Source organism: Pseudopodoces humilis, chromosome 4, assembly GCF_049639895.1.
Source record: "Pseudopodoces humilis isolate 2021_Gansu_Grassland_sample_001 chromosome 4, ASM4963989v1, whole genome shotgun sequence".
In the NCBI taxonomy this organism is placed as follows: domain Eukaryota; kingdom Metazoa; phylum Chordata; class Aves; order Passeriformes; family Paridae; genus Pseudopodoces; species Pseudopodoces humilis.
In genome coordinates, this window is record NC_142203.1 from 19,514,400 (window position 1) to 19,528,358 (window position 13,959).

The 13,959-nt window shown below is 39.8% G+C and overlaps 1 protein-coding gene across 1 annotated transcript in view; it reads left to right on the top strand.

The window, feature by feature from the left end:
* Positions 1–2,599: 2,599 nt before the first annotated feature.
* COMMD10 (COMM domain containing 10) overlaps positions 2,600–13,959 on the top strand; it is a 104,164-nt gene continuing 92,804 nt past the window's right edge. Inside the window, exons 1-4 of the mRNA XM_005528131.3 lie at positions 2,600–2,654; positions 2,793–2,883; positions 5,668–5,778; positions 7,522–7,677. Of these exons, the coding sequence (XP_005528188.2) occupies positions 2,623–2,654; positions 2,793–2,883; positions 5,668–5,778; positions 7,522–7,677 (390 nt within the window). The 5' untranslated portion in view covers positions 2,600–2,622. The remainder of the gene's footprint in view (positions 2,655–2,792; positions 2,884–5,667; positions 5,779–7,521; positions 7,678–13,959) is intronic.

Genomic DNA, 13,959 nt, shown 5'->3' on the forward strand with positions numbered 1-13,959 from the left:
GTGGTTTGAAAGACAAAGGGAAACTGGTGACAAACCCTTCCTGGGAAGGTAGGAGCTTGCAAAGCAGTTCTGATGGCAGATGGAACTCACGAGCATTGCTGGGGTGCGACTCTGCCCCACCGGTGTCAGGCTCTGGTTCGTTGGGTGTTGGTGCTGTTGTCTCTCCTGTCATCCACCGAACTCCACTGGCATTGGTGCTGCTATTCCTGAGCCATGGCCGTGTTGGGAGGGAGCAGGAGGGAAGACACAGTCTCTCTGCACTGACATGCGGTGACCCGACCCTGAGGCTCAAGCTTTGCACATTTGACAGGTGTTGCAAAATTCACTCTGAAACAGGTTCTGATTGTGAAATGCAGCTTCTTGGGTTGCTGCTGTTGTGAGCCCAGAAAAATACACCTGAAACAGCATCTGCCCTGAGCAAATGCCACCAGAGAAAAAAAGCACTTGGCTTGGGCACTCCAACATTTTAAAAAAAACATTTAAAAAAAAAGGATTGGCACCACCCCTTGCCCCGCAGTTCCGCTTCTGGCTGTAGTGCTGGGCCTTAAAGTGTCAGTAACAATATTGGACACAGATAGAAATGGAATACAGTAACATTTTGGGTTACCCAGGACAAAGTGCAGCACAAATGTTTTAAAGCCTCAGGCAGGAATTCTCTAGTTTCAATTCATACTCTTGGAATATGGCCACGTTTCTCACTTCTATTTTTCTGCTAAAGTTCCTTCTTAAGGCCAAGTCTGTTTAATCAGACATTAATTATCTTTTCATGCATTCTGGCTGCAATTCTGACCATATTGAAGTTGAACCCACTGACTAAATACCCTTCAGTTAATAGAGGCAAGATTTCATCATATATGTTTATAAAACATTTCTTCACAGTACCCTCAAAAATTTCCAACCTTTTCCATCCTGTCTCTTGAGCTTACCATAATTTATTACCAATTATTACCTTCATGACACATCTTAGAAACCTTTGCAGCCACATTCAGAAGTCTTCAAAAGACTTTTAGTAGTTTTAGTTGGCTTCCTAGGAAAACAAGGCTTACACAGTTATGCTGCTGCTGGAAATCGAAAAATAGAAACTTCTACAGATGCTGTAGGTTTCAATATGCAGCCTTAGAAAGAGCTTGGATTGATGTAGTGATGAAGGTACACAGATATTGGGTAGAGAAATTATAAACTTATGTTCCTATAGTTATAAGTAAGAATATGCCTAGAGTAGGTAAGAAATTATATTAGGTAAAATAGTTTGAAGTTTGAACTGTAATAGCATGACTCATAGAGTAGGTTAGAGATCTAGAAACTATAACAGAGGTGTGTATGTGACCTGTCAGCTTAGTGGCTGAGAGAGAGATGCAGTGCAGCAAAATTAAGCAAAGGTGATAGGTTAATAAGTGAAAACAAGCTTCATGTCAACTGCCTACTGGGTAAGAAAGCTATATATTGCTGCGCAAATAAGAAACTTGTGACTTCCTTGAGCTATGGCTGACTTGTTGCTTCCAAATCTCACACTTCGAGACTGATACCTTATTTGGCTACTTGAGCAATAAATCATTTTAAAGCATGGTGGTCCCATCCCTTGTTTTTCATCTCAATATGCTGCCTGTTCCTCTGCTAGCTCATCCCATTGTCTTTGATCATGTCTTTCAATTTCAGCCAAATCTTACGGAAAATAGAGGTCTCACAGACATTATATCCATTGAAGTGGAGTAGAAGCGCACAATTCAGTGCTTGAAAGTGAATGGTTTTGTTCATGTAGATTGGGATCCTTGTACTTGGCCTGAAACAAGGCATGATGTGGTGTGTCTTATGAAGGAGAGTGCAACCGGATGGGATGGGACTTTGGGATCATTGCCTGGGCACAGGCTGTTTGGGGAAGGTGGGAATGTAGCCTGTCACTGCAGCTTCCACAGCCTCCAGAACAATTCGTTGTTGCTGTAAGGATGGCATAAGCTTGCTCTGACAAGCTCACAGCCTACAAGTAAGAGTTGTGATGACAGGTGTTTTAGGGCTGACTTTGCAGCCCCATATGGGAACAAACTATGGAGCCGGAGGGGCTGAGGACTACCACTACCCTGAGGGCTCAGGGATGTGACTCTAGGATGAGCACCCGTCCCCACTGCCGGCTGTGGGCACCAGGGCGGCTCGTACTCGTCCCCGCCGAGGCTTCAGCCGCCGCCGCTGCGCAGCCCCGCGGGGAGCGCCCTCAGGCCGCCCCGCTCCCTCCCCGCAGGGAGAGCGTCGGCACCTTCCCCCGGGCTACCAGCGACGGGGCGAGAGGACACGGCCTCAAGCTACGCCCGGCGAGGTTAAGGCTGGATCTAAGGAGGAATTTCTTCACAGAAAGTGTGATTAAACATTGGAACGGACTACCCGGGGGGTGGCAAAGTCACCGTCCCTGGAGGTGTTTAAGGAAAGACTGGGCGTGACACTCCAGTGCCACAGTCTACGTGACTACGGTAGTCACGGTAGTGCCCGATGATGGGCTGGAACACGACGATCCCAGCCTTCCCCACCGAGCTCATTCCCTAATTCTGTGGGTTTGCGCTGCCCTCGCTGCAACCGGCGCGGCAGCGCTTGGCCCCGCCAGGCCGCCGTCGGGGGCGGGCCCGCGCCACAGCCATGGCGGCGCCCGTCGTGCCGGAGAGCGACAGGTACCGGGAGCGGGCCGCGCTGCCCCGCCGGGCCGGGCTGTGCGGGCCGGTGCGAAGCAGAGCAGAGCAGGTCCCGCCACGGTGCCGGGGCTCAGCGGGGCCAGCGCCCCTCTGACCCCCCTCCCTCCTTCCTCCCAGCATCCGCAGGGCCGTGTCGCTGCTTAACGCCGTCGACCCGGGCCGGGTTCCGCGGCTCCTCTCCCGCCTTCTCCAGAAGCTGCACCTGAAGGTTGGCGGGACGCGGGGAGCCGGCTGGGGATCGTGTCACGCTGGGCTGGGCGGGGCGGGCGCGGGGGGCTCGGCGGTGCCGGGAGGGGGAGGGTGTGGGGCCGGGCCAGTCCGGAGCATGGGCAGCGCGGCTGCGGAGCTTAAACACCCCTTCTCCCCCTCCCCCACCCCCTCCTCCGCTCCTTTTTAAGGATTCTAGATCTTATTTTCATTCATCACTAGTTCTTCAGGACTCCATCAGGGACATGAAATAAAAGCCGGTAGCCCCCGGCGTAGGAAGGCGAATGACATGAGAACGAGTGATGCTGGTTGTAGCCCGCTGCCTCCAGGTGCTGGTGCCTCCGCGAGCGCTGTCAGAGGACACGCGAGTTGCGTGGCCTTTTCTACAAACTCCTCTGCCCTCACGAGTGTTGTCCACAAAAGCCGGATTTCCTGTCCGGTTTGTAAAAAGCCAGTGCTTACACCCTCGAGCGAGACATTACTTATTTCAGAATTGTGCAGGCCCCATTTTCAGTGGTATTCCCCAAGTCAAGCGCCCCAGCCATCAAAACTTTTTACCACTTACACATTTAAGCAAACAAAGGCTTTAGTGTTCATTGGCAACAAGTTACATAGTTCTTACTAGTTAACATTCTGTGTTCTGCTGGTTAATGAGTCTCTTGCTTCCCGTGCTAATTAGTCTTCATGCTCGGTCTTTCTTTTATTTTGGGTTGGTGGTGTGTGAGTTGGTGGTTGCAGATTCCCTGCAGGAATTACCTTTTACCCAGTCGGAGCTAATTTCGGCACAGTTGCTGAGTTGGCTTTATCAGTTTCTCCCTTACCTTGGGAGTTTTGCCAAATGTCCTTGAGGCCCATAAATTCTGCATTCTTTGTGTTCACTATCAGTGGTACATCCTTATTCCCAAGTTCTGTCAACCTCCCCCTAGGTCTGAGGTCACTGATGTGTGTTAAACCCTAAACCTCAACAAGGCAATTCTTCCAACAGCCTGGTTCTTTCTAGAACCTGTGCATCACTTAGACCTTATTAGCTGGTCTCTATTTTGTGGATTAAATCACCTTTCTTGTTGATTAGGCTTGAAAGTATACAAAGATCAAACATCAGAGAACATCCTTTCTTAAGAAAATGTTGTATGTTCTGCATTTTACAACACAAAGGAAACACTAAATGGGTGTTTTGTTTATTTTTCTGCATTTGTGCATGTCCATCAACTAAAGACACCTGTGGAATTGAGGATAAAAATTAAATCCAGAGCTTTTAGTGAATATTTCTGTTGTCTTTGCAGGAGATGTTTTTGATTGCAGAAAAAAAAAAAAGGAAATCAGTAGTCAGTTTCATTTCATAGTGCTGAAATGTGAAAAGCAGGCTAACTTTAAACTTTGTAATAAATATTGCACAGAAAACTGTTAAATGAATCTTATGCCAGAATTTATTTTGTTAGTTTCATGGTCTTACAGTGTCAGATTTTGTTTATTCCATTGTTTGTGTTTAGAAAAAGTATAAAAAAACCTATGGAATTTGTTTTCTATGTGCATATACATATGGACTAAATGGTGAAATATTACAGGAGAAGCATGGAAAAAATGCAAAAATGTAAAGATTATGAGTGTGAGACTGTAACGATTCATTTGATTAAACTGCTGTGTTTTTTTGTTTTTGTTTTTTTTTTTTCTATTGACATCACTAGCTTGGATGCTGCTGTTATTGCAAAGAGTTTTCTCAGTTGTTTTGCATGGATATGAACTGTTTGGTAACAGGAATCTATCACCAACTTTTTGTTTGTTCTGTTTGTTCTTTTTTACTATGTAGCATTTTAGTAGCTCTTCAGAGTTTTAATTGGCATTTACATGAGCTGAAGTGGTTATTGTCATTCAGCCCACTCAATCTCATGATTAGTTTTACTTTCTAAAGTACCTAAGTAACTAGTTAAATTGCTGGAAGCTTGAAATGAAATTAATTGCCTAAACAAGCAGACACTGGGAGCTCTGTGTTCCCTTTTAACAACTAAAGATTCAAATAATGTTTCCGTTTTGATACACTTGTTATAAACATTGTGATCATCGAAGATTTTGTTTAATTACCTTATTTTTTTTTATTTGGACAGCTAAATTGTTTTGCTTGTGTAGCTGTGCAGTTTTGGATTACTAAGTGGTCTAAATGTGGTGTTTGTTACTAACTGGTTTTTAAAAGAAGGCAATATCTGCATTTTAAATTACTATTTAATTTGCTGTATTACAGTAAGTACAACTGCTGTATTTTAAAAGTGCAACACATTCTCAGTTGTCTTCAGTAACACAGTAGGCTATAGATTCAAATTTGACTTTCAAAATAAATATACATATATATTTATTTCCTTTGCAACCATATGGGTGATTTTTAGAAGGGTATCCAGAGTGGAAAAAGCATAGGTAATTAACTACAGTTTTGCCTTCTGTTTTCTGGCATGTGATTTAAGTAGTGCATTTTTTATTTGCCTTATTTTTATTTATAAAAGGTTGTTGGAACTGATCTACTAATTGAAAGAAGAATATTTCTGTAGAGTCTGAGGTACAAAGAGAAAGCTTTTTCTTCTGATGTATGTCAGGTAATCCTGTGGTACTGTGTTGGCTCTTAATTTTGATTTTCAGTGAGAGAAGTTGCATTTGCTTTTTAATTCCTATTTAGAAACAACTGGACAGTGTCTGGACAGCCACTGTGTTTACAAAGATGAGGAGAAAGTGGTTTTTTTGATAGGTATGTTCTTGGTCATTAAATGAAATGTCTGGACTAACCATTTTTGTGCTTCAGGCTGAAAGTACCTTCAGTGAAGAGGAGGAAGAAAAACTTCAAATAGCTTTTTCATTGGAAAAACAGGATCTTCATCTGGTTCTTGAAACTATATCATTCATTTTGGAACAGGTATTTTGTTTTCACCATTAGGCATTGATAAATGTATTTTTTTATCCAGCTATATATTTCAAAAATGGTACAGTGAAGTTAAGAAGGAGTTAGTGAAAATATAGCTGTAATATACTTAATATATTTTGGGGTTATGATTTAACTGCTTTTTGTTTCATGCCTTTCTGATTTGGATGGGACTAGATGCCTTTGAGCTGTGGTTTTTCAGCTAATGTAAATATTAATAGTAGAAGTGAGGTCTGCATGACTTCAAGGGATCTCTTGATAATTATGAGGTACAGTATCCTCTCTTCATTGTATCAAGCCAGCCATGCATTTTTTAAGTTCTTGTGAGGAAAATCGTAGTTGACATTACTGAGCACAGCTTAATTTACTGTAAGAGTCACTTATGGAAAATTTTCATGCACAGAAGCAGTCTGTACTGAGGTGAACAGGCACAACTAATGTAGCTCAAGTATTTGGAGGAGTGGATGAGTGCATGGTGGAGCATGGTGCAGTTGCCTTGTAAACAGAGAAGGTTTTCTCATTCTGTGGTCTACCTCTACTAAAGCTGGGAAGATGTTGAATTACCCAGTAAATATGGTAACCGTTTTAAAAATTGTTAAACCTATGATGTTATCCATCCATTTCATGCAAATACAGAAGTTGGCGTCTTGTGTGGAGGGCATGAATAGTGATGGTCTTTTGGTGGATTTAAGTCTGGTCCTTTCTTACACATGTCAGTTTATGATCAATTCACTTAATTAACACATTCCACTGTATTAGGAATAAAATAAACAGTCCTTCTCATGGCTCCCATCCACTAAAAAACCAAAATGAAACCTGAGGTCGCCTCTAGACTGGAATTTTTAATTTTCATCTCAGAAAAGCAGCAAAATTACATGCTTAGGGCCTTGTCCTGATTTCCTCAGACTGCTTAATTTATATTACAATTATTGAAGATGAACAGGAAAGCAGGTAATTCTCTTCTTGCTTCTTTTGCATTAAAAAAAAAAAGGAGGGGAAGAATATTAATATCTGCCAAAAAAAAGAGTCCCAGATGGACTACATGTTGTATGAGAGCTCTTTGTTTTCTTGCTGATAGCTGTGCTTCTTGGTGCAGCTGCTTATTCTGTTGGATAATAGCTGTTTCAACAGCCCTTTGGTCTGTGGAGGCATTATGTATAAAAAGACTGCTATAGAGTCTTTGCTGCATATGTTGTTTCTTTTTTTAATCTGACCTGGTGGTGATACAATCCTGTTTTGAAAGCAAAGAATCGTATAGAATATCTTTCACAAAAAAAAATTATGCTAATAGGGCGGTAATATCTCAGTTTAGGCAAACTGTTCTTGGATTTTCAGGATATTAACTTGTAGTTTAGATTTGCTTGAATAGTGTGAATTTGGAAAAGTTCTCTTTTCTTGATGGTCACAATTGACTTCAAAGCCCATCTTTTTTTATTGATAGCTGCTTTGCCATTATGCACAGTGGAAACATGTACATATACTGACTGGGCTTGTGTCTACTTCTTTTCTTGTAGTTTGTCTGTCTTGAGAGGAGTGATTTGTAACACTGCATTTTGAGATAGTTACAGTTTTTCATCTACCAAGTAAGAGAGTTAAGACAAATAGGTTGCATATAGTTCCTCTAGTGGAATTGCTAGTAAAAATCTTGCGTGAATACAATGGCCGTTTGTGCTTGAACATTTCTGCTATGACTTGTAGAACAGCACTTAGCAACAGCAGTTATTTTCCCTTTGACAGGCAGTCTACCACAATTTGAAGCCTGCTTCATTGCAACAGCAGCTACAAAGCATTCACCTGGATCAAGACAAAGCTGAAGCATTTGCTAGTGCATGGGTGGCTGCAGGACAAGATACGATTGAAAAGTTCAGGCAGAGGGTTTTGACCCCTCAGAAGGTAATGTGTGTGGTTTTTCTTCTGAGAGAGAGTAAAGTTGTATTAGTTTGGTTTAAAGCAAGGAGTTTAAACTAAGGTGCAAAGTTTGTGACGAAGTACTTGGTCACTTATAGGTACTAGATAACTTTGATCATGACAGAAGAATTCTGTTGTCTTATAGTGATGTTACATGTTAGCTGATGTGCTGTAACTGCTGGAACCTGGCTATATGTGCACTATTAGCAACCTTCGTACTGTTTGTGAACAGGCTTTACAACATGGGAAGGGACAGTGTGTTCATGAGCATTTGTGGTGATTGAGCTCATCAGCCTGGTCATTCTCTGCACTTCTATCTGAGCTCTTGCCATCTTTAATTTTGTAAGCTGGTTGTGTAGTGAATTTTATGAGATACTTATTACAATATTATGGTGTTTTTCTATGATAATTTTTTTTTCTATGTCATTTTGCTTCTTATGTTCCTGTTGCCACTTAAGACTTGCTACATGCTTTGGAAGTCTCATTGTATCTTTACAATGATGTCTGTATCTATGACAAGGTATAATAACTTAATTTTGTTGATTCATAATATCCCTTCAAATGCATAAGGAGTTGTGTATAGAAGACATCAGTGTCAGCCAGGATCAGATTTTTAGAAAGAATTGTGAAACATGACTCAATTATTGTTACTTTATTTTTATCATTGCTTTAGATCTTGTGGGAATAAGATTCAATTTGTTAATTAATGATTTTGTGAGTAAGATAAACATAGAAAAGAAATTGTATATATTAAGTTTACGTGATGCACAGAGAGAACTAGAACAACATAATATGTACCAGCCTGCTTGCTCCTAAATAAATCTAGAATTTCACTTTGGTGTAAAATTCACATTTTGAGAAGGTGAGGTGTATCTGTGGAACAGATTAAAGATACTCTGAATTGCATCACAGTTGATTTTTTTTCAACATATTTAAACTTGATGCTTTGTAAAACTGGGTAATTTTAGACACAAAACTTACAGAATTCTGATATGCAAAATTCTAATAACTCATTAATATAACAGAGTAAATGTATAAAATAAAAAAACCCAAACCAAAAACAGAATCAGCAAGATATTTTGGGTTTCTGTTTTTGTTTTTTTTTTAAATAATGTTACCAATGCCAAGTGTTTAAGTCCCAAAGTTTAAATGGTCAGTGGTACAGTAAGTATAGAGGCAGGTATGACTGTCACTGAAGAAGGTAAGTAATTTGAAAACCAAGTGAAATAATGAAAGATTGTAAGGTAAACTTTTAAACATATAGAGTATATGTGCAGGATGGAATGCAGGTCTGAAGACAACTTACAAAGCAGATGTCTTAAAAAATTTTCTTCAGGCAGACTATACATTAATACATTTTTTATTGCTGGCTCCTCAGCATATGATAAACTAATAAAAACACCTTTCATCCTCTTTCATTTCCAGCTTGTACCTTACATACCTCTGGACATTCTGTGACCTGGTTTGGGAGTGAAATTGCTCTCTTACTTGTCTTGAGCTTTACGAGCCTTGCAACATATAATGTTTCTGGTGTATGTTATGGTTTTGGAGGTTCTTTCTAAATTCATCATCATCTGCTAATACAATGAAGTTTTCCTACATATTGCATCCCATAGAAAGAAGTTTTAAATTGTCATTTTTAATTGAGCTTGCAGGAAAACAACTGCAAAAATATTGTAGTGCTATTTTCTTGTTTTTTGGTGTGAAAGCAGGTTTAAACACAGGTGTGTCCCCCTACACATGCTTAAACCTTCATTTTCTCTCTTGCCTTTTAGCCCAGATAACAGGTTAAGTATCAGTTTGAGTGTAATTTGTGTTGGAACTTGAATTTGCTTTCTCAGTTTGTTTTGAAAGTCTCTGAAGTATTACTCCTGTAGACTTGAAGTTTATGAGAGTTTTCCTTAAAGATTAAGTTCACAAAACTGATTGCTGAATAAAGAATTTATTCTGCTAGCAAGAAGTAAAATATTTTTTAAATTGCATTGTAATGGAAGAATAACTTGTCATGTCCTTACAATCTTCTGAATATCTTACAAGTGTAGGTGACTGCATTGTTTCCTTCAGTATGGTATGTAGTTGCATATCTGCATGTATTTTCTGTATGACCTGTCTGTACCTTGAAAAATAGTGGCTGAAATACTCTCTTACTTGTGGTACATTGCTGTACTAGCTGATTTTTTGCAAATGTTCATCATCATCTCTTCAGTTGAAGTTAAAAAAAAGTTATAATTCTGAAAAATACTTGCAGAAGGGTGATTGCTTTTTAAATTAGATATACTATTCAGATACTTGTATTGATTTTGAGATTACATTAACTTCTTTGTAGAAAGAGATGTGTAATGAATTATTAATACACTCTTCAACATGTAAATATGGGTGTAACCTATTAAACAATTGATCCTATAAATATGCCCTCTATTTCAGTATTTGTTTATGTGGCCATATATGTATTCTCAATTTACATTGTTCACTTATCTTCCAGAAGCAATATTCTGTACAGAAATAGAGTGACTTTTATATTATCACAAGTTCTAGCAACCTAATCACAGAATAGTTGAAGCTGGGAAGAACCTCTGGAGTGTATCTGATCTACCCCCTCCACTCAAGTAGGGACATCTAAACCCAGTTGCTCAGGACCATGTCTAGACAGCACCTGAGCATCTATGATGCTGTATATTCCACAACCTTCCTGGTCACCCTTTGTCAGTTCTTGGCCACCGTTGAAGTGCCTAAATGTTTTCCTGTGTTCAGACAGAGCCTCCCATGTTTTAGTTTGTGCCTATTGCCACTTGTCCTGTTTCTGGGCATCACTGTGAAGAGCCTGGCTCAGTCTTTATAGTTTTCCTTCACGTAAGGAGTTAAAAACCTCTCTTGTGGCTTCTTCTCATATGTGAGGTGCTCCTATCCCTTCATCATCTTGATGTCCTTTGCTGTACTCTTTCCAGTACCTACATGACTCTTACACTCTGCCCAGCACTGATTGTGCTACTCCAGGTGAGGCCTCACCAGTGCTGAGTACAGGAGAAGGATCATTTTCCTCAGCTTGTGGACATTACTCCTCCTAGAGCAGCCCAGGATGGTTCATGGTGGACTTGGTGTCCAGCAGGAGCCTCAGGTTTTTTGCAAGGCTTTTTTCCTTCTAGACAGCATCCAACTTGTACTGGTGCTTGTCCTCTCCAGTGCAGGACATTTCACTTCCATTTGTTGAACTTCATGAGGTTCCTGTCAGATCATTTCTCCAGCCTGTCCAAGTCTGTCTGGATGGCAACATAACCAGCCCATTGTACCAACCATTCCTCTCAGCTCTTCTCAGACCTCACCTGGAGTATTGCATGAGGGGCTGGTTGAGGGGCCCCCAGCATGAGACAGACTCAGATCTGTTAAAATGGGTCCACAGGAGGGCCACTGAAGTGAAGTAAGGGTGGCATCACCTTTGCTGTGAAAACAGACTGAGAGAGTAGGGGTTGTTCAGCCCACAGAAGAGAAGGCTCCGAAGAAACGTTGTAGCCATTCAGTGCTTAATGGACGTTTACAAGAAAGATGGTCAGAGTGGCAGGGCAGGGGAAAATGGTTTTAAATGGAAGGATCATGAATTTAGACTGGATTTAAGCAAGAAATTCTTCATGAGGGTGGTGAGACACTGGAGCGGGTTGCTCAGAGAGGTTGTGGATGCCCTGTCATTGGAAGTCTTCAAAAGATCGGATGGGGCATTAATCACCATACAATCCAATCCAAATCCCTTCCGATCCAAACCATTCTACAAGTCTATGAATGCTAGTTGCTGGTTGTTTTTTCTTTTGTCTTTCATGTCCTTTTAAAAATGCATGCAGGCTTTTTGGTTATTACTGCATATTTGGTAAGGACTGTTGCTGACCTGTTGAGGTGGTGTGCATCACTACATATGAATTCAGAATTTAGTTCATACGTGATTCTTTTGTACTTTCACTTACCATGTGCTTCCTGCACATTAGTAACTGTCTTTTCTTTAAAGCAGCTTTAGTGGATATGTAAAGGGATTGCTTGTGTGGATCCAAGTGCAGAATCAGGGTTGTGATTAACATTATGGAGGTCTTGATAGTTCTGCTTCAACACATACACGGTGTCCCTGCACACACTCACAAGACAAAGTCTATGAAATAACTAAGAAAGATGTATTTGGAATTTTATAGTGTGTTTTAATAAAATCTGTGTGGCAAAATAATTCCAAGTCCTTCCTGACACATGGTACTTAGAGATTGTCTCTTTCAGATGTATTGAAATGCTGGCAGTACAGTATTTTCTGTAGTGTACACAAGAAGGACTGGGCAGTAATCTTCCATTTCAGTTTCAAAACAATAAAAAATGGTAAACATTTTTTGGGTTTTTTTTATTAGGGATATGGTTTACACATTAAGAAAACATTGGAACCTGTGGGATTGATTAGCTTATGGTCAAAACTAGTGGGTAACTGAGTGTCCAAGTTTGTTATTTCATAATAAAGCTAAAAAATTTGACTTCTGCCTTTTTTGAGAGTAGGTCAGTGCATCTTTTGGCTTGTAGAAGTGTTCAGGTTTCGACTCAAGACCACTAGTTATTATGGGAAATAATTTCTTACAGATAATTTGCCTGTATTGACATGTTAGTTCTCTTAAACCAGATTTTTTTCTCACCTGCAAAGTACAGGTTGTTAAAAAGTAGTATTCTGAGTTCTGGGTCTGCCAGTTCTGTGCAAGAGGTGTAGGTGGTAATGTGCTGGTTGATACCTTCATTAGGATGACAAGTCAAATTGTGTTTGTTAGAGCAGCAGAACAAGTATTTCCTAAAATACTGTTTAGGTGAAGTTTTCTGTGGCATGTTGAAGAGTATTTCTAATTGTTTGAGAAAAACTATTCTTTTTTGAACAGTTTTTTGAATTTTTTGTGCAGACTGCTCAGTAGATAGAGATGTTCTTGACTTGAGAAATTAATAAAAACTGTGTAGTTGAAATAAAGATGTACTGTTTAGTACTGTTTCTCATTTAATCTTCTCATTTTTCTTTGCTGAATTACTGGCAGTCTTCAGCTGCACAGAGCAGCTGGTTCTTCAGTCCTTACTCATATGGCAGTGCCTTTATTATATTATTTCTGCTGATGATAATACAATCCTATTTAATTAAAATGATGGTATTTGTATAAGTTTTTCCTTTGAGCACTCTTCATCTGTCCTTTAAAATGATAGGCCAGTGATAATAGTTTGATATCAATCTGATCCGGTTTTTAAGCCTTTTCTTAGTAATATGTAAGTTTAGAAATGAGGGCACACTGATCAGATTAAAATGTATTTTTTCCTCCCTACAAAGAGGAGCTAGATTTTTGATAGCGTTCACTCTGAATTCTCATGGCAGTTTTACATCAGTTTTACTGATTTTCTCCACTTCTCCATCCCCTTATATTAAGTTCTCTGTATGTGTTTTGGTATTCTGCGCAAATCTGTTTTAAAGGCAGATCAAGCTAACTGCTTCATAGCTTTCTAGTTTTGGAAAACCATTCAGGGTATCCTTAAAATACATATAATGAAAAAAAAAAGTCCTATGTTGCCAAGCAAGAGAAGTTTTTTATAGCTTTCAGACAGCATTGCTTAATATAATGATGCGTGGGAATGCAACTAGTGAAGTTATGTACCTAAAATTCTTGACAGAGCTGTCAGTTCTGTATCTTGAGTGCCTATTTGAAGCCATATGGGAAAAACTCTGAAAGTGATATTCTCAGAAACTGGCCTTCTTGCTAATGGGTGTATATGTAATGTTAATATGCTAAATTCCCTCTGCTAAAAGCTGGCACATCTACAGAAATATTCTGAAACACATGCATACTGTGGTTATGCCAGAATAAAAAAAAGAAGCTAATTGGTGTGCTCTGTGTGTATGTCGTGGCAGAAATTTTTTTTCTGATATCAGAAGAATGCAAAATAAGGAAGAATACAGCTCAAACTATAAGAAAGAATTTTACAGAATTATGAAAAAGAAGTTTCTTTTTAGTATCTGATTAACTGATCATTCTTACAATGTCAAGCTGAGATACCTAAAACAGCTGTACCTATGGGCATGTCACAGTGAATTGTGAATCAGCTTACAGTATGGGATGCCAATACACTCACAAAGGGGCAGCAAATGATGAAATACAAAGTAAAAACACAGTCTTATACCTAATGAGATTATTTTAATCACCCATTACAGCACAACTGAGTCTTATTCTTTCACTCATTCAGCTTTGTTAGTAGGAATCTTAATTGTTTACAGTTTTTAGGTAC